Consider the following 24714-nt stretch of genomic DNA (forward strand, 5'->3'; position numbering starts at 1 on the left):
ACCATCTTACAACACACAATAACATGTTGCAAAAAATATATTTAGTGTATAAATAGTAGACATGTATTTATTTGTTAACTAAACACTGTCGCAAATAACTTATATGTTATTGGGCTAAGATATCTTCTACATTATGTAACAAGTTTTCATCATCTTACACTCATATATATATATATATACATATATATATACACTACACAAATTATAATAAACATCTTATTTGACTTATAAATCACGTACAAACAAAATATTTATTATCATCAAAATTATCAAACCTGCAAAAAAAACTGCATACAATAAATCATTAATTTGGAGTCTAAATATTTGTTAAACTGAATTATCTACAATGCTATTTTTCGTACATTTTAACTATTATTAGGGACTATACTTCATCTATTAATCTTTAAAAAAAATCAAACACTTTATACGCCTAATTAGTTGACTTGTGTTTTCTATACGGGGTCTTCTTGCATTTCGGCAGACAATCAAAATTAAATATTCTCCATTACTCCAAAAGAAACAACCGAGGTATGAATAATTCTGTAGTCTATAGGGATAAACTGTCAGTATACAAATTACTGTACAAGCCTACAAGGTACCAAGACAAATCCAATAATAGCTTAAAAGGTCCAAATTCAGGCACATTTTGGCCTAACTCTTCCCAACAGTGGCCTGAATCCAAGATGGCCTAAAGGTATATATGAGGAAGATGTTTATGTACTGATAGTGGAACAATATACGATTATGCATTTATGATTCTCAAGTAAAGTTTGAGCAACAAGTTAAAAAGTTTAGGTAAACAATTAAAACTAGAGGAAACTGGAAGTACATGAACGTTAGAACTTCTTAAATTCTCTCCATCTATACAAGGAGAAGATAACTACTACACAGACACAGAGAAGAGAAAATAGTATACAATGAATGAATTATAGCTGCAGAGTTAGCCAGCTTCAAGAGTTGACAACTTGTACTACAACTATTGCTTCCAAATGCAAGCGCCACAATTAATACATCGATAGTATACATGCAAGCAGAACCACAACTGGTTTCCCTCCTCAAGATTGACCATGCATTTCACATCTGAGTATCGTAACTGGAGGAAGAAATTAAAATGTCCATTCTAAATGCCATATAATGCTGAGCAAGTTAAACCTTCCAGTCTTCCATGTAGTTGCAACAGTAACCAGCAGCGGAAGAACTAATAATAGCTACTGTATAGTACGTTACATGCATCCTGACAGCACAAGCGATAGAAGTAACTGTAGAATGAGCAACATGTGTATTCGTCAAATTAATGACCCTGTACATAAACAGTATGAGGTAATTTAAGGGTTGAATTGTGTGCTTCCCATAGACATCGACACTCTGGAAAAGGGCTTGAGTATAGAGAATCCCTTTTATTGCTATTTACAGTTATAGGTATCATTATACTCTTGCGGTCACTTTCTGCTAGCATCAATTTCATTTCATTCGTGAAAGCGCTCCAACTGCAAGCAAATATTAGGACTTCATCATGATGGTAACACCAGCAGTCTCCAAATTGTTTGGAACATAAATTAATATTGCAGCTCTCACAAGTATTAGGGCTATGCTTGCAAGATTTATAAATTATAATTCCGAAACTACACAAAAATTGCATTCTTTTCGTCATACCTAATCCTTTAGAATATTACTATGCATTATTTTTAATCAATTTCTGCTTTATTTTTGGGGACTCAATCTACTACCTCTGGTAATTGGTATTATCAATCCTGCTTTGTTTTGGGGCACAATCTACTACCTCCTTAGGTATTAATTAATCTAATGGAAACGAACTACGATGTGATTAAATAGTCCAAGAGAGACTTAAGGAATACATGTAAGTGCAAAGTTATGCAAGGCCCGTTGCCGGGGGACTATTATTTATATAAAATAACATAGCCCTAATGTTTGCTCAACAGACCCAAATGTATTCAATTCACAAGTAATATTATAAATTTCGACAGAAAGAAAAATTAACTCAATTTTATATCTTTGTCTCTTGATAAGATTATGTTCACAAGGCCGAGCCAACTCTGTTTCACGGTTAATGAAATTTCTAGGCAATTGTATATCAAGAGAATAAGCAGTACCCCTCAGGAAAGCAGCAGGAGACTTAAATACCTGATACTAGTATTATGCAGTAAAAGTGCAAGCTTCATTTTATCTGGCTTGATGGTCTTGGCATGACCATTATACAAAAATCTTCGATGACCCATTAAAAAATGTGGAAAGTTTCCACCTTGAGTGGTAACGAATGCTTCACTAAACAAGCAAACCATGTAGTCGAGAGCAGCCAACCTCGATGAATAGCCCTAATTAATGGAAGACAATAATATGGTGTCAAATGAAAAAAGTAAAACTTGCTCAGTCTACCCCGCCTCCATCACTATTTGGTAACCATGATAAAGATATAATTCAACAATGTCAGGTTCAATATATATTCAAATTTGCCAGGATTGACTGACATATCCTAAAGAAGAAAGCAGTTGCAAATAAATGTTACTCCAATGGTTTGGGCACGGATGACAAGAAACGTATTAAAAAAATATTACTTTGACAAGGTGGTGGGATAAGAGAGAAGGAAAAAGTGTAATTTAGTGAAAAAAAAGTAAAATAGTTGGGTAAAGTGGTGGGACCAATTAATATTTAAATGTATAAATTGAGTGTAGTAGGAGAAAGTAGTGGATGTAGTTGATTTTTATATTATTAAACTTTTACTATTTTTGGTAACTTTTGAAATGTATAGAATTGAATGGGACATCCAAAAAAAGAAAGTGAATAGAAATAAACGGGACAGGAGAGTATGTGTTTATCATTATTCCTTTTGCACGTACACATACAGTGACATGAACCACTTATTTGGATTTTCGGGAATTTCCAAATAGTAGCCAAGTTGAGTAAAGAAGGATAGTCAGACAGGAGAATGAAGGCCGGCGTGCATATATAGAAACATTTTCTTTAATTCTTACCTTCTCCATTGAAGAAAATCAAATTATGGCAACAATCCACACTGTTCTAAGAATACTATATATTCGAACTTGATTTCACAAGCAATTAATAATAAATTTTATTGCATTGCTGCAAGAACAGATGAAGTTGAAAAATTATGTATAAGCACCTAAAATACTGCCCTTTTAGAAATCAAGTACTTAAACTAGTTATTTTTTTTACAATCACCTGAAATGAAGCAAGCTCATCCGGCTTTGCAAGTGATTCCTTGGTCTCTAGAAGAGGAAACATCTTCCTCAGAGGTGCTAAGTTTCTTTCAGCTTGGTAAATTTTCCCTGAGGCTAAATAAATCGGAGTGTTGTTAGAAAATCCCATACCCCTTAGCATCATTCCAACCTATGCTGACAAAAAAAAAAGATGTACAACAGATTTTTATTATCTTCTTAAAAAAATTGTGATAGTATTAGAATGCATCTATACATTTTTAAAAAACTGATTTTTTTGAATAATTAGGCTTATATGCCTTTAAATTAGTATGTGTTCAGCGAGAATCAAACCCGGAACTTGATTTAAGAATTTTCTAATCTTCAGAGTTACAAGGCAGTGTAAGCACAACTACGTAAGACAACGAAGGGACAATGGTTGGAGCTCGAAATTGACGACACGTTTATGAGAAATATATTCGAGAGCAATAAATTAGGTGGTAGAATATAGAAAAGATAAATAAAATAACTAACCTCCAAAGGGGTCATGGGGCACTTTCCATTAATTCGATTGAGACCAGGTTCAATTACACGATTTTTTCGTTTGAACTTTTCTCCCCATCCTTTTTCACGTACCGCCTCCATTTTGATTCTTTCGGCTACTCCACCATCATAAACACAACATGAATAGGCCACCATATCCTAAAAATACAAAAAATGTATGACCAAAGAAATTACACAAAACAGAGTTACTTTAAAAACAGCAACTAAGAAGCAAATACAGAAATCATATCATTATAACAGATTCTACCTCCTCAAATCGAAGGTGGACTGAAATAAATTTACTACTGGAGCTTGAGACATTTTCAGTCATACGCTTGACCAGTTTTCTTGCCAGCGCTAAGATGGGAACCGCAAATCTTAACGCTTCGTAATTGGCCAGGCATCTCAGAGATTGTATTTGTGGAGGAAGATTCACTGCCAATCTATTTGCAAAGGGAGCAATCCGGATGACCCTGTATAAAGATGTAACAAACTACACAATCAAGAAACAGTGGGTCTAATTTTAGTTGAGCCTTAATTTTTTTTAACATTTAATTTAAATCTAGTGATTTTTTAAGCAAATGTGAGTTTAAATCTCTCATAGCATAAGAATACAATCAGTAGTATACTAGTATTAGACAATAGTTCGGAAAGTCAACAAGAGCAAATGAACTGAGAAATTTTAATGAAATCAAGTGATTGCACAACAGACGGTGACATTAATGCAACATGAGTTGCCACTCAAATCAATGATATACTATCTAACAAAAAACCGAAGTATGTCTGATTAACAAAATAAATATAGATCAAAGTCTGAAGGTCCATCAGATTTGCGCAAGTCTCCCTGACTTGATGGCAAAAAGTCCGTTTTCAGTTACTTTTGTTCCTTTCTTGACCGAAACTACACCAATACCATGTCCTATGTTAGCTAGTTATTGTCCAATCATATCTCCCAAAAATAGAGCCATCCACCCTCCATGCGACAGAAACATAACACAGTCCTTCCTCACCAGAAATATGTCATTACTTTAAAAGATAGTCAAAGGACTGGAACCTCTCCAATAAAGGTCAGATGGGGGCTCAAATTTTACATGAAGAGGCTTGATTATCCTCTTCCGTTACTTGCCAAATCACTAATTTAGTTTCAATTTCATTTTGAAATTGGGCATCCGGAAAGAATTATGGGCAACAGAATTTGAGAAATCATGAATCAACTACCTGCGCTTTTGTAAGACTGGAAGCACTTCTTGTAAGTAATAATTGGCAGAAGCCCAAGCAGGAACCCGTAGGTACTTTATATTGCTGATGTTATCATACTTTTCAAGCAACTCCTCTGGAAGCCCCCTTGTTACTTTTACATGACCCTGAAGAATGTTTATAAAATGATCCTCATCATAGATATCCGAAAACGAACTGCAAAGCACAAGTCAGCAAGACATATGTAGATACTATTAACATGACATTGAAGGAAAAGCATACACATAATTGAAATTCAGCAAATGCATATACATAATCGTACGTTTATGAAATGTAGGCATACATACTAACACTTCATATTCCAATTTTGAAGTTCTTAACCAGAGATAGAACTCAATGCTGACATTATAGGGATAGGTTCTATTCCTTAAATCAAAATTCACGCATGTCAAATTTTGGTGTCTTATACTTCTTTTCACCTAAAGCCAACACACCCAAGCACTTGACTACTGCATCGCCTCACCTTTGAAAATCATGACCGTGATAACTCTACTTCTTTAAATGCTCCTCTCCTTCCGTAAATCTTATCTTTCATATTTTTCTACTTTTATTAATGAGCAATAACAACAGGGTAAGAATATTGTTCGCTAACAATAGACAAAGGAGACATATGTAGACTTGAAAGGAATTTTGTTGAAGTATATGCAAAATTGGGGGAGGGGTTGCATAAGCCTACTGGTAGTGGTATTGCAAAATTCAAATACACACTGCTACACAATTTCACAGTTTTTACCACTAAAGGACATTTTTCAAAAGTTACGTGGAAGCAATGATTTTGCCACAGCACTGTTTTCTTTTTCTATATTAACACTTTCAGGAAGAAAACCCCAATTCAGATTTCTCCTAACGAAAAAAGTAATGAACACAAGGGATTATCAGATTACTTGCCTTGGATCCTTCCAAACATTGTGAAATTCAAATCGGGGGATAATTAATGTTGCACCCAATAGTCCAGCTACAGCCACTGCATTGCAGATCTGAAAGGCAGAGTTTATTAAGTATGATCTTCATATGCTCAGGAAAAATGTTTAGTTTTTTTTAATGTAAAATAGTTCTCATAGATAATGACTGCGGAGGTCCTCAAAACGATGTAATTCCTTCACCCACAATGTTAGAAAAAGGTGCATACAGTAAAGCCTCTATAATTTAATATAGTCGAGACCGGAGAATTTTATTAATATATAGAGATATTAATTAATTGAAAAATTAATCATTAATATTTTAGATAGATTTTTCGACAGATGAAGTTCTAAGCGATTGAAATGAACATACGACTCCCAGAAAATACATTCATGAACTTAGAGGTCATGATTAATGATCTAGATTATCGCAATATAATGGATGTTAATAGCCTGTTGGATTATCCAATGTAGTGGTATCCTATCACGGAGGCTGGTAAGTAGTCTTATCTCATATTTGTCACTCTCCACCCAGTATATCCTCCGACGGAAGGGGGTACTATCCAATTGTCAGCAGCTTGATTACTGTCTGGCCTTTCTCCCTTGCTCATAAAAACGGATATGGAAAAGGTTGGCGAAAGTGTAAACTAGTGACCTAAATTCCCCATCTCATTGGGGGCAGAAAACGAATCGACATCTCAATGTGATACAGCCCACGACGATTGTTTAAAAGACAAGAGTTTAGAAGAAATTGCGAATAAATTCTTGAAAATAATGCTCGAGATGTTAAAAACGATACAACATTTTTGAAACTTGTTAAGCAGTAGTCAAACACATCAAATACACTTAACAAGTTTATGATGCAATTCGATAGCATTACACACGAACTTGCATCACACTCAAACTTTTGGATGCAATTAAGGATGAGTTTCAAGTTAATTATACAAAATTATTAACTTATGATTTTAATGAGACCAATCTATAAAAGGATTTTCTATATATCATTATCTTAATTATCTTATCGAAATTGGTCATTGTTTGAACTCGCGCAAGTCGGGACCGAGAAAATATAATTTTAATAATATTATTAATTTAAAGAGTATTAATTAATGGAGGTCTTACTACAATTTTTTTCAAAACTTGTGCTGTCCTAAAGGAAGGTTTAGGTTTTTGACATTCTAGACCCTGATTTATACAAGAGTATTCACAAAGCACTATGTAGTATTGCACAACTATATACAGAATTTAATAATTTAAAAAGCCAAGAATTTGTAGGATTAGACTTTATTTAATAGACACAAATGTTTGTAGAATTTTAAGGGTAATACGAATTGAGGGGTGAAACCAAATTTTGGTACATATATATAATGTAAAAGGCGTCTAACATTTTAATTAAGGGTATAGAATATAGATGCAGGGTTAGGTTCCACTTAGAAATGTCTTATTCTTGAAACCTTAGAATTAATTTGTCTCGTTCTGCAATACATAATATTATAATTTATTATATGTATTATTGAAACCTTAAACCATTTTTATACGGATGAGAAAAAGATTGCGTCACACAAGAAATAAATTATTTTTCAATAAATTTCATGTAATTAACTAAAAATCATTGTATTGGTCAGAAGAACGCCATATTCAAAATAAAAAAATGTCCAGCCACAGAAAAGAAATGTATTCTCCAACAGAATGAATAAATTGACTAGGGTGGTCATAAGTTTTACATTTGATCAAGGTTTCAATTTGATCTTGACCCAATAGATACATTATATATAGACCAGTTGGATATTCCATTTGAGCCCGGTCATTCTTGACTTCTTTTCTTTGGCCCGTTCGAGTTGTACTATTAGTAATTTTAATCCATCTAGTTAACTTAAAAGAAGTTGCTCTCTTTTTTTTGCTAAATAGAAGAAGTTACTTTTTGCATACATAAGCAAGTAAAATTTACAAGAAGTTGCCAGATTATTTTCTAAAATTTACAAGAAAATTACAAAAAGTAATATTGTTAAGTTAAATCAAGTGTCTGGTTCAGTGTTGTACCATTTGTGGGTGGTATGAGTACGTAACGTGTCTACACGAATCGAGTACAATAGGTCATGAATTGGCTGCACTCTTCTTTCTTTATTATATATTATATACATTTGAAGATGGGATAATCAAATTACAAACATTTTTTTGGCAAAACTTCATTGTTACGTTACTTAATAGCAAGACATACTTGAGAATATCCCTTTGAAAAAGTCGAAAACAAGGGTACCACTGAGAATTTTTCCAAATGTTTTAAAAATACTTGAGTCGTCCAAAAGCTGATCCTTAAACCATGCAACATTGGTTTGGTTGATGCATGGATTTTAAATTAAAAATCTAAAACTGAAAAACACAAATTTCGAAATAAATAGTACTAAAAGCAAACAAGACAAGAAAAAAATACAACATTTATACTTTCTTTTAAATGTTAGTAAAAACAAAATCTTGTAATCTAGAAACGTCGTTACTATCTCTTTCGGCCTCCCCGTCCCTATTATTAGTTCTGGAAATAACCCCCTGAAATTAGGGAGCAAACCTCGGATCGATTCGGTTTTTAAATAAAACCAGAAACGGAAGTCTTCGGTTTTTAAAATAAAACTGCAAACGCAACCGAACCATAGGATCGGTTTCGGTTTTAAGAACCCCAGTTCGGTTTATATCAGTTCAGTTTCGATTATAAAACCGATTAAAATAAAAATAAGGAATGTATGGCATAATAGAAAAACAAAACTAAATAAATATGTAGTTCTACAATCCAAGTTTACATCGTCAAATGCATATTTACTCAGACTCGGGTACGGAGTGTCGGATACGACACATATCCGAGTGTCGGACTCGATAATCTTAAAAAATTAGGCCACGGGGACACCGTCCGAATTTTGGACACGGGTACGGGGACACGGCATAATATAAATATTTAATTAATTTTTTATAAATTAATAAATATTTTTTTGTCATTTATATTCATTTAATTATTATTTTGAGAAATATAAGGTAAACCATTCGATTTTTTGAAATATAAAATATAATTGACGGGGAAGTGCAGTAACATTTCCGTATAATATAGTAAATTTTAAATAATAAATCTTACATAAATATTGTTATGGATTAAAAACTGATATATAAAATTGTTGTATTTATTACTAAGGAACGTGAGCTTCAAGTTTTGACTGCTCTTGTGTTTCGTGACTCAATCTGCCTTAACAAGATGCCTACGTACCTTGCTGATTGCCAAGGATCAAGTCAAAAAACGTAGTTCTAATTTGTGGGGTGAGGCCCCTTATATAGATGTGGGAGTCTTGAATTGAACTTGATATAGGAGACTTGATGGTCAAGTCTCTGAATTAGGATAGACTTAGGAGTCCTAGGGAGTAGAAAGCTGATTCTTTATCCCATGAGGTTCCTTGGAGGCCAATCTACAAGGATTTATATCCCCACTAGGACTTATCTTAATAGCTGTTTTTCTCCCTTATTTATTAATTACGAAATTAATAAATAATCAGGGTTTTGGGCCTTCTTTGTTCCATCAGGCCTGATCTGGTCCATCAGGCCTGATCAACGTGTTAACTTTTATGATCTGAATATCATACATCTTCTTATTGGGCCTATCAGCCCACACCTTGTATAATAAATGTAATATTTAATTATACAATCAGGATTTACTTATCCCTATCATTTGCCCCCCAAATTTTGGGAAACATTGACTAGGTTTCGCAGAAATTAAGTCTATTCGTTCCCTTACAGGGTTTCGTTTTTGCGTAAAGTATGGAGCGACCTACACGTTTACAATGATTTACTTTTATTCCTTTTATTCAGGAATTATCTTAATTTCCAGGAATTTTTCCCTTTATTCTGGAATTTTTCCCTAATTTTCTGGATTTTTCCCTTAATTTCTGGGATTTTCCCCTAATTTTCTGGATTTTTCCCTTAATTTCTGGGATTTTTCCCTAATTTTCTGGATTTTTCCCTAATTTTCTGGATGTTTCCCTTAATTTCTGGGATTTTTCCCTAATTTTCTGGATTTTTCCCTTAATTTCTGGGATTTTTCCCTAATTTTCTGGATTTATTCCTTATTTCTGAAAATATTAACATTTTTCAGAAAATATTTCAAGGAATTTCCTTATTTTCTGCAATTCTCCAGGAATTTTCTCTTTTTTTTTCCTTTTTTTTTTTCTTTTTTTTCTTTCCTTTCTTTTTTCTTTTCTTTCTTTTTTTTTAATACAGATTTCGACCAGGAATCCTGTTCGACCAGGATCCTGGTCGAATTACCCCTCAGTATGCCCTGGTCGACAGGATTTCGAGCAAGGTACATTCGATCAGGAATCCTGGTCGAATTTCGGCCAAGATTTCCTCCCTTCGGTTAGGATTCTACTTCGATCACGATTTTCTTCCTTCGGCTAGGATTCTATTTCGATCAGGATTTTCTTCCTTCGGCCAGGATTCTATTTCGATCAGGATTTTCGGTCAGGATCTCCACTTTTGACCGAATTATCCCCTTTTTGGTTGCCCAGGTCGACGCCAATTCGGGCTCGAGGATTTCGATCAGGAATCCTTCACAATTTCTGGTCGAATTGGTCCCGGTCCTGGTCGAATTAAGGCCATTTTTTACCCCTGATCGACAGGGTTTCGACCTCAGGCCATTCGACCAGGATTTCTTCGTGTTTTCTGGTAGAACAGGTCAGGAATATATACATTTTTTTATACACTTGGATTTGGGCCCTTAAACCTGGGCTGAATTTGTTGGGCTGATTTTTGGGCCTATTTTTTCAACAGGGCTTTGGCTTCATGGGCCTGATTTAACCCCTTCTTTTTTTTTAAATATAGTGGGCCTTATCCTGGGCCTCCAACTTTAATTATATAGGCCCTTTTCTGGGCTCGTTTCTTATTGGGCATCTTTTCCACAGGCCTTTTTAACTGGACCCCTAGTTCTGGGCTTTTCAATTTAATTTGGGCTAACATTTTGGGCTCAAACTCAGGCCCATTGCTTTTAGCCGGGTTTTGGCTCAAATTTCTGACTTTCCAGAACTTCTATGGCTCTCTTTGGATTCTTCCAGAAATTTCCATAAATATCTATTTAATTTAAATTTCGTTTCTGGATCCTTCCAGAACATTCTTTTCTTGGGCCCAAATGGGCTTTTCTAGGCCCAACTAGCCTTCTTTGTGCCTATATAAGAGTGGGATGGGAGAGTGGAATCCTCACACCTCTCATTTCATCTCTCATTCCTCTTCCCAAATACCTTCTCTTCACACTTCTTTTCCTTTAGTTTTTTTTTTGGCCACTCCTCCCTTCAAGACTTTCAGGTTTTCTAGGCTTCGCTAATGGCTGACAAGAATTCCGAGAGAACGGCGAAAGCCTCGGCTTCAAAACGAGGTAAGGATATCGAGATCCGTTCTTCGTACATGTCTTTAATCGATATGATTAACACTAGGGGGGATGAATATCCCTCTACTGCACATCTCGATTCTTTTAATCATTGTAACACTTGGCACAACATTGATTTCGATAAACTAAATGCACGCTATAATGTCCTTCCTCCTCTTAGATTAGTTCCAGTTTCTGGTGGTGACCGTACTTGCCACTGGAAACCCGACACTCTCTTTATTTATACAGATGCCCTTAATGCTGGGTTTAGGTTTCCTTTCCATCCTTTCATTCCTCATCTTTTAGCTGATTTACAAATCGACCCATGTCAGCTTCCTCCAAACGCTTGGAGGAATATTTTATGTTTTATGGTCTGCTGCCTTAGGGAGGGTTTTCCCCTTTCTGTAGCTGTTTTTAAGAAGGTCTTTCAGTACTATAATAGCTCTTCCAGTATTTGTGGTTGGGTCTATGTTAAGCAAAGGCCCAAAAGTAAACATATCTTTAACAGCGCCTCCATTCCCGATAACAACCAAAATTGGAGGAATAGTTTCGTTGGGTTACGTTGGGAGAATGGCGACTGGGGCACACTCTTCCGATCTTCCTTTGGGAAGGTTAGTGATGGTAGCCTCAAATCCATTCACTTAACTCCCGAGGAAACTGTTATTTATAATGGGCTTACCCAGGACGACGGTACTACTACCAGCTGGACTCTTTTGGAGTTCTCCCTCATTCACGTGGGACTATCCTCTGTTTCTCAACATGGTATTTTTCTTCCCTTCTCGACTTTATTTCATTTCATGCATTATTAACACCACTTATTTTGTTTTTTGCCTTGTTTTGCAGCCGCTAAGGAGATCAACGAGGACAATGTACCTCCCGTTGAAGAGACTGCTAGGATGAAAAAAGCTCGCCTTGCAGGCCTGGACACTCGAGGAAAGGCCACGGAACCTAGCTTCTTAAGGAAACACAAGGAGCCTATGGGGGAGGCTTCAACTGAGGGAGCTGAGGGCCACGGTGCTCCTATCACTGCTGCTGCTCCTGATGCTGCTGCTACAGGCGCCTTCCAGCCCCTCTGGGGATTCCGCCGCGGGGATACCGTGGTTGGATCCACGAAGCATGCTTGGGATTGGTCCTATCATGGCGTGACTCCCAAGGATTTTACTGACGTGGTGGCCACCCCTGACCTTGAGAGGATAAAGCTCATGGTAGCTCAGTCTCTGGCTTCGGTATGCCTCTTCTTTTTTGAACTTATCCTTCTTACTTGTAGCATTCTCTTGACTTATACCTTGTTAATTGCTTTATTTCAGTCTAACGCCTATTTTCATGGCGCTGTGAGGCAAGTCGAGTCATGGAAGCGGGCTTCCGATAAGGCCGACAATGCCCTCAGGAGGCAACAGAAGAAGTATGCTACTCTGGAGAAGAAGTTCAAACGCAAGGAGGAAGAACTCGGGGAGTCTAACGCCGAACTGGTGGTACTTCGGGCGGAGAAGGACAAAGCTATAGATAACTACCTGGACTCGGAGGAGTTTGCCCAGTCCATGAGGATTAGGGATGACTCAGTCTTTCCCAGGTTTTTTAGGACTGGTTGGGACACGGCCCTTGGGACCGTGAACGAGGCTTGTCCTGATATTAACCCGGCGGATTATGTCTGCCCTGATGACGAGGCTTTGCTACAGAGGTTTTGTACCCGAGTAGTTGTCTCGGATCATGTTCCTCAGGATCCGCTCCTTCCTCCTCTCGAGTCTTCTTCCAGGCCTGCTGAGGACGATAGCTTTTCCTCCTCCTCCGAGACGACAGAGACATCTAGCGAGAGCGGAGGAGACGATGATATGGACGCTGAGGGCACCTCAGCTCCTTAGAGCTTTTCCAGCCCTGCGTGGCTTGTTTTCTTTATCTTATTTTCGAGACTTTATTTTTCGAACTCTTGTAATATTTATCCGATCTACTTTATTTATCACATTTTATGCTTGCATTTCACACATTTGGTTTTCCTTGCATTCAAACATATTCTGAAAACTTCATGAATTTCCATAAATTGTTTGGGATTCATCCCTTACACAAGTCTTAATAAACTTCAAAATAAAACTAGAACATATAAATCCTAAGCAAGCAAAGCTTCAAGGTGCTTTTCAACCTACTCGCCATCTTGACAAGTGAGAATCGTATCCAACTGACCTACACATAGTAAACCTTCAGGTTTTGTGCATGCCAAGTTCTTGGGACTTCAAAACCATCCATCGTCTCCAGCTTGTAGTTCCTCTACCTTGAACGCTCTTGACTTTGTACGACCCTTCCCAATTCGGGGCAAGCTTCCCTCTCTGTCCTACCCCAGAAGCTTCTATCTTCCTCAAGACTAGGTCACCTTGTTTAAAGAACCTTTCTTTAACCCTTAAGTTGTAGTAAAATGAAGCCTTCTTCTGATACTCTACTATCTTTGCATGTGCCCCATCTCGCACCTCATCGATTAAGTCCAGTGCCAACCTTTGTCCTTCCTCATTTTCCCCAGCATTGAAAGCCCGAATCCTTGGAGAGGAATGTGATATCTCTACGGGAACTACTGCTTCTGCCCCATATGCCAACATGAAGGGAGTTGCTCCTCGTGACTCTACAGGTAGTCCTGTAGGCCCATAATATTGGAAGTATTTCATCCACCCAATTATTTCTTGACTTTTCGATCCTCTTTTTTAGTCCATCCAGGATTATTCGATTTGCTACCTCTGCTTGCCCATTGGCTTGCGAGTGAGCCACAGAGATGAACCGTAACTCAATCTCATTTTCTTCACAGTACTTCTTGAATTCCTCGTTGTTGAATTGTGTTCCATTGTCGGTGACTAGGATACGGGGAATTCCATAACGGCACATAATATTTTCCCACAGGAATTGTGCAATTGTGCAACCTGCTTAGTTGTGACCTTGGCCAAGGGTTTGGCTTCAATCCACTTGGTGAAATAATCAATGGCTACAATCAGAAACTTCCTTTGTGCCGTGGCCATGGGGAAAGGCCCCAAAATATCCATTCCCCACATAGCAAAGGGAATGGGCGAGTTGATAGAGGTCAGCATCTCGGGGGTTGTCTAACAACAGGTGCATGCTTCTGACAGCGATCACACTTCTTCACATATTCTTTGGCATCAACCATCATTTCTGGCCAATAGAAGCCTAAACGGGTTATCTTATGAGCCAAGGCCCTGCCCCCCAAGTGTTGCCCACAAATACCTTCATGCACTTCTTCAAGAGCCAAGCGTGCCTCATCGGGCCTGAGACACCTTAAGTAAGGAACCACGAAAGATCTTTTGTACAGAATCCCATCTATCAAAGAGTACCTTAGTGCCCGAACAGTTAACTTTCGTGCGTCAGTTGCATCGCTTGGCAACCAACCGGTTTGAATGTGAGCCTTAATGGGATCAATCCATAACGTCCCCAGGCCTATAGGAGCCACAAGCTTAACATCTATGCTTCGTGTCTTCAAAACACGGAGGTACACACTTCCTGAACTTTCTTCTATCTCGGATGAAGCAAACTTTGATAATGCATCTGCCTTAGCATTTTCCTCCCTTGGAATGTGCTCAACATGGCATTTATTAAATTGGGTCATCACAGCCCTTACTAGGCGGAAATACTTAGTCATCGTATCATCCCTTGCCTCAAATTCTCCCTTTACCTGGGATATGATCAGCTTCGAGTCTCCACGGACCTTTAAGTTTTTGACTCTAAGTGTTCCAGCTAGGCCAAGGCCAACTATCAGGGCTTCATATTCTGCCTCATTGTTTGTGGTTGGGAAGTCTAGCTTCATAGCATACTCAATTAAGAACCCATCAGGGCTTTGTAAAACCAATCCTGCTCCACTGGAGTTTGTTTTTGATGCTCCATCAAAATAGAGAACCCAATATTCTTTCTCCTTATCATCCTTCTCTTTGTCCCCATTATCGACTCCCTTGTCTTGAGGTATGGTATCTTCCTGCCCCCGACTTCTTGGCTGGGTATGGTACACTCCACCACGAAGTCAGCTAGCGCCTGGACTTTTATTGCCGTTCGTGGCTTATACTTGAGATCGAACTCTCCCAGCTCTATTGCCCACTTAATCAATCTCCCACTTGCCTTGGGACTATGAATGATATTTCTCAGTGGCTGATTTGTTAGCACCTCAATTTGATGAGCCTGAAAGTAGGGACGCAGCTTTCTTGAAGTCATTACCAAGGCTAGAGCAAATTTCTCAATAGTTGAATAATTCAACTCAGCGTCATGTAGAATTTTGCTTACATAGTATACGGGTTTCTGGATTTTCAATTCCTCCTTAACCAACACAGCGCTCAAAGCACTTTCTTAAATGGCCAAGTACAAGAATAAAACTTCATTCAAAGCTGGCTTGGCCAACAACGGGGCTCAGCCTCAAAAGCTTCCCTCAAATGGGTTATATGATCAGTCTTTACTAGACTCTTGACTAACATGTCATCAACATAGACTTCTATAGTCTTACCAATAAGATCCTTAAAAATTTTATTTACCAACCTTTGATAGGTGGCTCCTGCATTCTTAAGACCAAATGTCATAACAAGATAACAATAAACACCAAAGTCAGTGATGAATGATACATTTGGAATGTCATCCTTCTGCATCTTAATCTGATTGTATCCGCTAAATCCATCCATGAAACTAAGCATCTCATGCCCAGCAGTGGCATCAATCAAAGTATCAATCCTTGGCAATGGAAAACAGTCTTTAGGGCATGCATCATTCAGATCAGTAAAGTCTATACACATCCTCCACTTTCCATTAGCCTTCTTCACCATTACAGGGTTTGCTAACCACTCCGGAAATTGAATCTACTCAATGAAGCCAGCCTCTAAGAGCTTTTCTACTTCCTGTTTTATAGCCTCTTGTCTTTCCGGGGCAAAGTTTCTTTTCTTTTGTTTCACTATCTTCAGGCTCGGATCCACGTTTAACTTGTGAGTAATCAGCTCCGGGTCTATGCCTGGCATATCAGCTGCTGACCATGCAAACACATCACTATTTTCTTGCAAAAATTTCACCAACTTCCCTCTAAGGGGCTCCTCTAATGTGGCTCCAATGAAAGTCATCCTCTCAGGATTCTCGGGGTCTAAAGGAATCGAAACCAAGTCTTTTGCTGGCTTTCCTCTCTTCTCATCATTTTCTCGGACATCCATATCTTCAATAGGAAGAACCTGCCCCCCGACTCCATCTGCCCTCAAAGAGGCCACATAACAGCTTCTAGCCATTTTTTGATCTCCTCTCTCTTCTCCAATCCCGTTCCGGGTGGGAAACTTCATGACTGAATGGTAGGAAGAAGGGACTGCTTTGAAGGCATGTATCCCTGTTCTCCCCAAGATAGCATTATAAGTTGAACTAGCCTTTACCACCACAAAGTCCAACATCTGCGTTGCTTGCTTTGGTTCCTGACCTATGGTGGTTGGCAACTTGATTATGCCTTCCACAGGACATTCTACTCCTGCAAATCCATATATCGGCATGTCGGTTGGTGTCAACTGGGAGTCGTTATACCCCATCCTTAGAAAGGCGTCATGGAGCAAGATATCCACAGAAGCACCATTATCCACAAGGACCCTCTTGACCGGGCTATTTCTTATTACCGGTGTTATGACCAGCGGGTCGTCATGAGGAAACTTCACACCCTCTAGGTCAGAATCATCAAAAGCCAATGTTACTTCTGTCCTGGCCCTCTTCGGGGCTTCTCCAACAATATGCATAACCTCTCTAGTATATGCCTTTCTGGAATTTTTGGACAATCCGGCAACAGTTGGACCTCCAAAGATCGTGTTTATCACAGGCCCTCGAGGTCGCGGCCCTCCATAAATTGTGTTTATAACTGGTCCTCTAGGCTGGGGGTTTCGCCCTTGATCGTCTTGGTCCCTCCTACGATCTTCAAAGTTCTTCCTTCCATTATTATTCCTGTCCCCTCCTTCTCCAGTGTATTTGTTCAATCTTCCTTTTCGAATGAGGAACTCAATTTCATCTTTCAGCTGCTTACACTCATCGGTGTCGTGACCAACATCTTTGTGAAATCTGCAATACTTGCTCTTGTCTAGCTTGGCAGGATCAGCCTTCAGGGGCTTAGGCCAACGAACATCTCGATCTTTCTCGATTTCCATCAAGATCTGGCTTCTAGGAGCATTCAGCTTAGCGTATTCGGTGAACTTTTGCCCAGGTCCTCCCTTCTTGGGGTTGAATCAGGGTTTTGCTCGGTTCTAGGATACTTGTCCTTAGCGATATACTCTAGATCAGTCTTCCGCTTCTTGCCTACAGCGGGCTCATTACTCACTACGGTCTTCCTCATGCTTTCTTCGACTTTGATATACTTCCCTGCCCTCTCCTGGAGCTGCAACATGCTTTCAGGGGGGCGTTTGGCCAAGGACATCTTAAAAAACTCATCCCTAGTTCCTTGTTGCAGTGCTATCATGGCTACCTTATCATCAAGGTCTGGGACTTTTAAAGCCTCCTTTGTGAAACGATTCAGGTAATCTCTCAAGGATTCCTTTGTCCCCTGCACAATGCTCATAAGAGATGCAGAACTTTTCTCATGAACTCTCCCACTGATGAATTGCTTAATAAAAGCCTGGCTTAATTCTCTGAACGACCCAATAAAGTTTGGGGGCAAGCGACAGTACCACTTTTGAGCCATACCCGACAGGGTTTGAGGGAAGGTCCGACACTTTATAGCATCATTCACGGGTTGCAACAGCAGTGCATTAGAGAATGTTCTAACATGATTAGCGGGATCTCCCGTGCCATCATAAGCTTTGATAGTTGGCATCTTGAACTTCCTTGAGATATGGGTATTCATTATTCTTTCAGTGAAGGGTGGAGTAGGATCATCAGGATCTCCAAGGGGAAGAAGATTGCTTGGATCAGCCCTTGGGACAACAGCCCTTCTCTGCACCGGACCGTCCAGGTCTATGATGGGAGGAGGATTTCTCCCTCTAGGAGGTGCTTGGGGTCTGGTGGTCTGGTGCGCCTCCAAGTCGCGCCTCAGCCTTTGAATCTCAGCCTCATGAGCCCTGATCCTTTCCTGCACTTCTTGGGGATTCGCCCCTTGGGTGCTTTGAGGGCGTTGGCTTCCATCAGCCATCGGCTCTTTGCCAGCACGCCTCCTTCTTGGGGCTACTTCATCATCCGATGATTCGGAGTCTCTCTCAGTGTAAGGACCAGAAAATTCCCGATCCTCGGGGATAGGAGCCAAACCTCTTATGTAGGGGGGCGATTGCCCTCGTGCTTCACTTCGCCCAGCATGTCCGCTTCCTCCAACCTCGGGGTAAAGGGGCATCCCATAAGGGGGTTAGTAGTAACAACAGTTGAATATTCATACCCGACGGGTCGAGAATTCACAGGTACATGTACTTGTTGAACTTGAGGATTCGTACCTTGAATAGTCGGGGGAGTCGTCCCTTGTGGCTGAGGTTGAGTTGCCCTATCTGGGCTTCCCCTTGAGTAGATGCATAAGTTGAGTGAGGGGGTATCTCCACGGTTGACGAAATCATCTGGGTTGTCCCCGATGGTGTTCCTTCCTCCAGAGCTCTAATTGTTCTCCGTGTTCTCGCCATGGTTGTTGTTGTGCTTTCCCACAGACGGCGCCAAATGTTATGGATTAAAAACTGATATATAAAATTGTTGTATTTATTACTAAGGAACGTGAGCTTCAAGGCTCGTTTTGACTGCTCTTGTGTTTCGTGACTCAATCTGCCTTAACAAGATGCCTACGTACCTTGCTGATTGCCAAGGATCAAGTCAAAAAACGTAGTTCTGATTTGTGGGGTGAGGCCCCTTATATAGATGTGGGAGTCCTTGAATTGGACTTGGTATAGGAGACTTGATGGTCAAGTCTCTGAATTAGGATAGACTTAGGAGTCCTAGGGAGTAGGAAGCTGATTCCTTATCCCATGAGGTTCCTTGGAGGCCAATCTACAAGGATTTATATCCCCACTAGGACTTATCTTAATAGCTGTTTTTCTCCCTTATTTATTAATTACGAAATTAATAAATAATCAGGGTTTTGGGCCTTCTTTATTCCATCAGGCCTGATCTGGTCCATCAGGCCTGATCAACGTGTTAACCTTTCTGGTCTGAATATCATACATCTTCTTATTGGGCCTAGCAGCCCACACCTTGTATAATAAATGTAATATTTAATTACACAATCAGGATTTATTTATCCCTATCAAATATAGATATTTGTGGTGTAAAACAACTGGATCTGCCTAACTAATGAATGTGGACAAAGGTATGTCCAGATACATTTATTATGCAATACACCTATACATACACTGTTTGTCGGTCAATTCTTCTTCTTGTTTTCATATCATCTTCATCTCTTTCGATCTACATCTCGAATCTTTTTCATCATCTGTATCCTTCGTCATCTTCTCCATCACTTGTTTTGTTATTCTATTTTTACCCTTATGCAACGACGCCTTCGAACTTTTCAGGGGGCCTTCAAATTTTCCGGAGACGAAGAACACGTGTCGGTTTTCCAGATGACAAATCCGCCCCGTATCCCGTGTCGGGTCGGGTCGGGTCGACAAGTACGGCGGCCGAAAGTGACGAGTCGGGTTAACAGAGGTCAAATGTCAAATGTGACTCTTATTCATTTCTGCCATAGGCTGCAATTTGGCTATAATGTTAAGTAAACAATCCAGTGTGCTCAAAGTTTTGACTCGTTTGTGGTATCAAGTCTCAACTATTCAAATTAAAAGGTCAATTCTAGGGTAGCTTAAAAATGTTTAGTCCCCAAATATGAGCTATATATTTCAGAAATTTGGCATAATTTAAACAACCAAACAATGAAACTGCATGAGCTCACACAATTCTAGTTTCAACTTTCAAGCTGGATACAAATTTTTCTTGATGAAAATGCCCGGGTTCAAACTTCAACTACTCAAACATGGCAGGTTTGGACGAAAATATGTGTTTTGTTTATTGCAAATACTTCTGTCTTTGGTAACTTTGATATATATAGGGGAATGATCAAATAGAAACTAAAATTAAAATAGAAACTAGAAATTAATCTAAGCCATTAGATCAATCTAATCTAATGGTCCCTAAAGCACAACACCCAACTAATCTACACCTCCCACACCCAATCTCAGCTTTTCCCCTCCGTTTTTAATTTGATTTTTCCCGTCAAACGGTAAGTTTTTTTATAAATCCGACTCCACTGTATTTTTCTCCATCTCTCAACGATCAATTTGCATACCATATGTGTTATGTTTCGAAGTAATTTAAAAAAAAAAATTGGGTTTCTAGTTTCTATTCTAAAATGGTTTCTATTAGAGTAGCTAATGTTATAATTCTAGATTCGGCTAATATGTGACTATTAAATATAAATAAGACTTCCTTGTCGATATCAAGAAGTTAAAAGATATCAAGAAGTTAAAAGTAACTTTAAATCGAAGTTTACGGCTACACGGGAAAGTCACATATTAGACATAAACGAGCCTTTCTATTTCTAAGTTTTTGAAGTTAAACTGTCTTTGATTCCGAGTTAGAGATACTCTTATAAGTCGACATTACGATATAAATGAAGTCTCATTGTTGAATCTTGGTAGTTTGTTCTAATTTGTATCTAAAGAGCCTTTTTTAAAAAATTATTGTTCTTTAGGTTTAAGGCTTTAATAAACAACGGCACACGAACGTGCTCAATTCATTCCGAGCCACATATTAGACCATTTAATTTAGTATATGTCCACAACCTTATACATTAACAGCCTTATACATCAAACAGGGAAGATCTTAGACCCAAGATCGAAGACCGAAAAATTGTAAGGAAACATAATCTACATGGGGTTTATTACATATTTTTGAAGAGGTAATGGGAAGTTACCATCCAAGCTAAACTTCTAAGGGTTTTAGCTAGATTTTAAAGAGGTAGCAGATGTTAAGCAGTTAACACTATAGATACCTCTAGCAGGAGTTCATTTTTTTTAATAGTAAATTCATAGTTTTGTAAAGATTTCTTCGCCTACAACGAGGAGTTATTTTTTTTATAGTAATGAAATCTGGAGTCAGGAGAGGAGTTCGAAGACTGTAGATGTGGCAGATTTATTAGGTCGTGTCATCGCGAACCACGATAAATCCCTTGTATTGTACTCTCTTTATATTTCCGCACTTGATTTACTTGTTGAGAAGTAACATAGCTTTAAAAGAGGTAACAAAATTCAAAAACGTCAAACTCTAAATTTAGGCTACCGGCGCTGTATATCCGACTGGTACAACTTTTAGGGATCAATTCCTAGGCTTTTACTTAAAGTAGATATAGAGATGTGAGCATCCATTTTAGCTAGGAGTTGAGGAGGAAGTTGAGACGATGATGACCACATCATATGAACCATATGGATTTGAGATATGGAAGTCATTTAAGCTAAGTGCTACACGGTCTTCACTATATGATTCAAAGAGCGAAGTTAGGCAACATACCGATGAGCGTTGTTGATTGAGGCCTCCATTGGCATCGACAATCAAATAATAATCAGGTTCTGGAAGGACAAAAATACACAAAGTCGCATAAGTTCAAGTATTATCTCATAATAAAATGTTTCACACAGCGATACTGGTAATATAGAGAACGAGATCAGCAAACTCTATAAGGCTACAAATGCACTCTCTAAGAGATGGAAACCAACATGACAACACTTTACATGTTACTATTCACGAAAGTGGAATGGAGATAAATAAAGAAAAAACAGAAAATTAAGATACAGGTACCAAGATGGCGACGACGCCCACGCCGAGGAGTAGTAATTTTATTTAGACAACGTTTTTGCTCCTTTAGTTTTCTTTTGAACTTCCAAACAGCACACACCTGCAAGATAAAATTAGCATAATTTAGAAGAAAGCAATAACACTACAGAATCATAATATATAACTATATATATGTTCTGGTTTCTTGTTTGTTGGAAGATGATATATGATCCAGGGGTGGGGAGAGGTTCACAACATTAAATTCTTTCATGTGCAATAATCACCAATAACACACAACCCACAGATTCTCTTAAGGAAAATTCACAGTCAAGTTATATAACCTAAACATCATATAATTTTGATTGTTTAAACATAACAGCATTCCGAAACTTTAATGTGTTCCCGAAAATGCTCGAAAAGAGACACAAGAAAATTTACCGGTTTTTTTTTAAAGTGCCTTAAAGTATCAAAAATCTACCGGACTAAAATGCAGAAACTGACAAATTAGCCCGAGTGACATTTGGCAATTTAGACTAAGATTTTGAAACTTATGGCCAGCATGAAGTGAAGAAAATAACATTGAGTTGATACAAGAGAGATGCACTATTTCCTAATTCCTAAGGATCACAATCTTGTGGAGTTAATTTATAGGAAAATGTTTACTTCCTAAAGTAAATTTGTATGATTTTTAACATGGTTCATGAGAATACACTACTAAAGTCAACATCTTAATACACTACTAAAGTCAACATCTTAACATTTTCCAATCCAATTAGGAATCCACATAAAATCGAAGAATCCAAGTAAATCACACTACTTATACAATGGGAGCTTTACTTGACAAGAATAGTAAATGAATGTTGAGGAAATGCAACCTGGACCTGGATAGCAGAAGAAGAATTATCAGACAGAATGTGGGGCCATAGGTTGTTGAAGATCTGATGACTCTTGTAGACGGAACCAGGCAATGAGGGTTTATAAAAGAGAGCAGAGATGGGGTCCACAAACGTGATGAGGCCAGAAGCATAAAGGAGCACCAAGAAAAGTGAGTAGCCAATTAAGTTTCTCCGGCGGGCTGTTTTCCGTGAACGGAAAGAAATGTTGTTGGATTTGGGTGTCACTGTAGTATTAGTACAAAACTGCTTCTTGTCTGCAGCCATCAGAGTGTGTTTCTTGCCTAATGAATCAGTAATAGTACTAGTTGCTACTTTTACATCAACCAAAAATATGCCGGTGACTTCAAATTTGGTAGCTGGGACAGAGATGCACAAAGAAAGAATTTTAAAAATAACCATTTTTGGTATAAAGGGATCAAAATATCCGAAGGGGTGATTGTTTAAAAATACCCATTTTTTGGTGTAATGGCCGAAAATACCCATTTTCAAAACACATGGCTGAAAATACCGTTTTGAATACGTATTTTGTAATTGGGTAAGTCTAATACGCATTTAAGAATTGGGTATCTAAGAAAATTACTAAAAATACGCATTTGTAGTTTGGGTATTATCATTGAGATACGCATTTGTCAAATGCGTATCTTAAAAAAATAAAAATAATAAATTGGATATCTATTTGACAAATGCGTATCTAGTACAAAACAGGATACCCAAATAACAAATGCATATCCAAAAATATGTGGTGAAGTATAAGTATGCTAATTTTATTATATCCAAAATAAAATATAGATAATTAAGGTATTTTTCTGGCAATTTTTGGAGTGTTATATGATTTTATATTGATTTATGAATTTATTAATTATTTTCTGAATAATTACAAAATCATTTTCTAAAGCCGGGAATCGTCCAACATCAACCGTTTTTACGTTTTTACAACATGAAACTCTTCCGAAAACTCCTTCCTAGCCTAATCTGTTAATTCAGGACATTTTCCATGTTTTGACTTTTTCGATCCAGATTACGGTTTGACCCGTGCGCGACTCAGCGTAAAATTTTCGATGCGCTAACCCTTTTCAATAACATTATCTTCGTACAAATCGTTTTATAAAAATCTGATTTTGATAATTATCCAAAATAGGATAATGTTTATCCAAAACAGGATAGTGTTTATCCAAAATAAGATAATGTTTATCCAAAACGATCGTTTTATAGTTACTTAGCGGCTAAGAAACGTATTTATCGGTCAAACACAATCCAGAATGTACTAATATTCCATAAATATAAATAGCCCTTTTCTTATTTCATTTTACTCATAAAATCATATTCAGACGGTACAAACCAGTGAAAATCAGAGAAAACCCTAATAAAATATCGCGTTCTTGAAAATCAATCGCACAAACAAAGGCGTTATCGAACTCCGATTCGGGCGTGCAATATATCAAAATGAAGCTCTCGAAAACCTCTTTGTGAATCCACCATCTATTTTTATGCAGTAATCAAGGTATTTTTCTTATTTAATTATTTTATTTTGAATTTATTAAAGATTAAATTATGAAAATTTGTTCTTGAAGTTGTTGAAATGATTTGATGATTCCATCATGTAGATAATATTTTTCTGGTCAATTTGGTATATTATATGTCAAAAATAGAGTTCAATAACATGTTAAAATTGATGTTTGATTCTCAAAAAAATAAAATTAGGGTTCTTAATATGAACCTTCTAAATTGAATATTGGGTTATTCTGGGTTAAGGGTTAGTGTTTAAAATTGATGGTACCACGTTATAGATCGTTGAACAACGGTTCGATTGGTATATATAAGCTTAACAAACGATAGACAGAGGGTCC

General features: G+C 37.9%; 1 protein-coding gene across 2 annotated transcripts; it reads right to left on the minus strand.

The window, feature by feature from the left end:
- Positions 1 to 713: 713 nt before the first annotated feature.
- On the minus strand, positions 714 to 23260 carry LOC141720339 (O-fucosyltransferase 10-like). 2 transcript variants are annotated; one of them, XM_074522696.1, is made up of 10 exons: positions 22847 to 23260; positions 21996 to 22092; positions 21708 to 21766; positions 5862 to 5950; positions 4935 to 5129; positions 3985 to 4189; positions 3708 to 3875; positions 3199 to 3366; positions 2143 to 2333; positions 714 to 1487 (listed from the first exon to the last, which is right to left on the minus strand). In XM_074522696.1, exons 1-10 carry the CDS (start codon positions 23129 to 23131, stop codon positions 1292 to 1294), a joined length of 1653 nt encoding a protein of 550 aa, XP_074378797.1. In that variant the 5' UTR covers positions 23132 to 23260; the 3' UTR covers positions 714 to 1291. The 2 variants fall into 2 exon arrangements, with proteins under 2 accessions (XP_074378797.1, XP_074378798.1); XM_074522697.1 differs by having other exon boundaries at positions 22853 to 23259.
- Between the last annotated feature and the right edge of the window lie 1454 nt (positions 23261 to 24714).

This window comes from Apium graveolens, chromosome 4, assembly GCF_009905375.1.
Source record: "Apium graveolens cultivar Ventura chromosome 4, ASM990537v1, whole genome shotgun sequence".
In the NCBI taxonomy this organism is placed as follows: domain Eukaryota; kingdom Viridiplantae; phylum Streptophyta; class Magnoliopsida; order Apiales; family Apiaceae; genus Apium; species Apium graveolens.

What these genes read in the sequence shown, in the direction of transcription:
- LOC141720339 (XM_074522696.1), bottom strand. Translation starts at nt 23,131, where the DNA reads ATGGCTGCAGACAAGAAGCAGTTTTGTACTAATACTACAGTGACACCC. An exon ending in TCCACCTTCGATTTGAGGAG is followed by an intron (nt 3,876 to 3,984) that starts GTAGAATCTGTT and finishes TTGTATTTTTAG; the next exon opens with GATATGGTGGCCTATTCATG. An exon ending in CTGCATAATACTAGTATCAG is followed by an intron (nt 1,488 to 2,142) that starts GTATTTAAGTCT and finishes ATTTGCTTGCAG; the next exon opens with TTGGAGCGCTTTCACGAATG.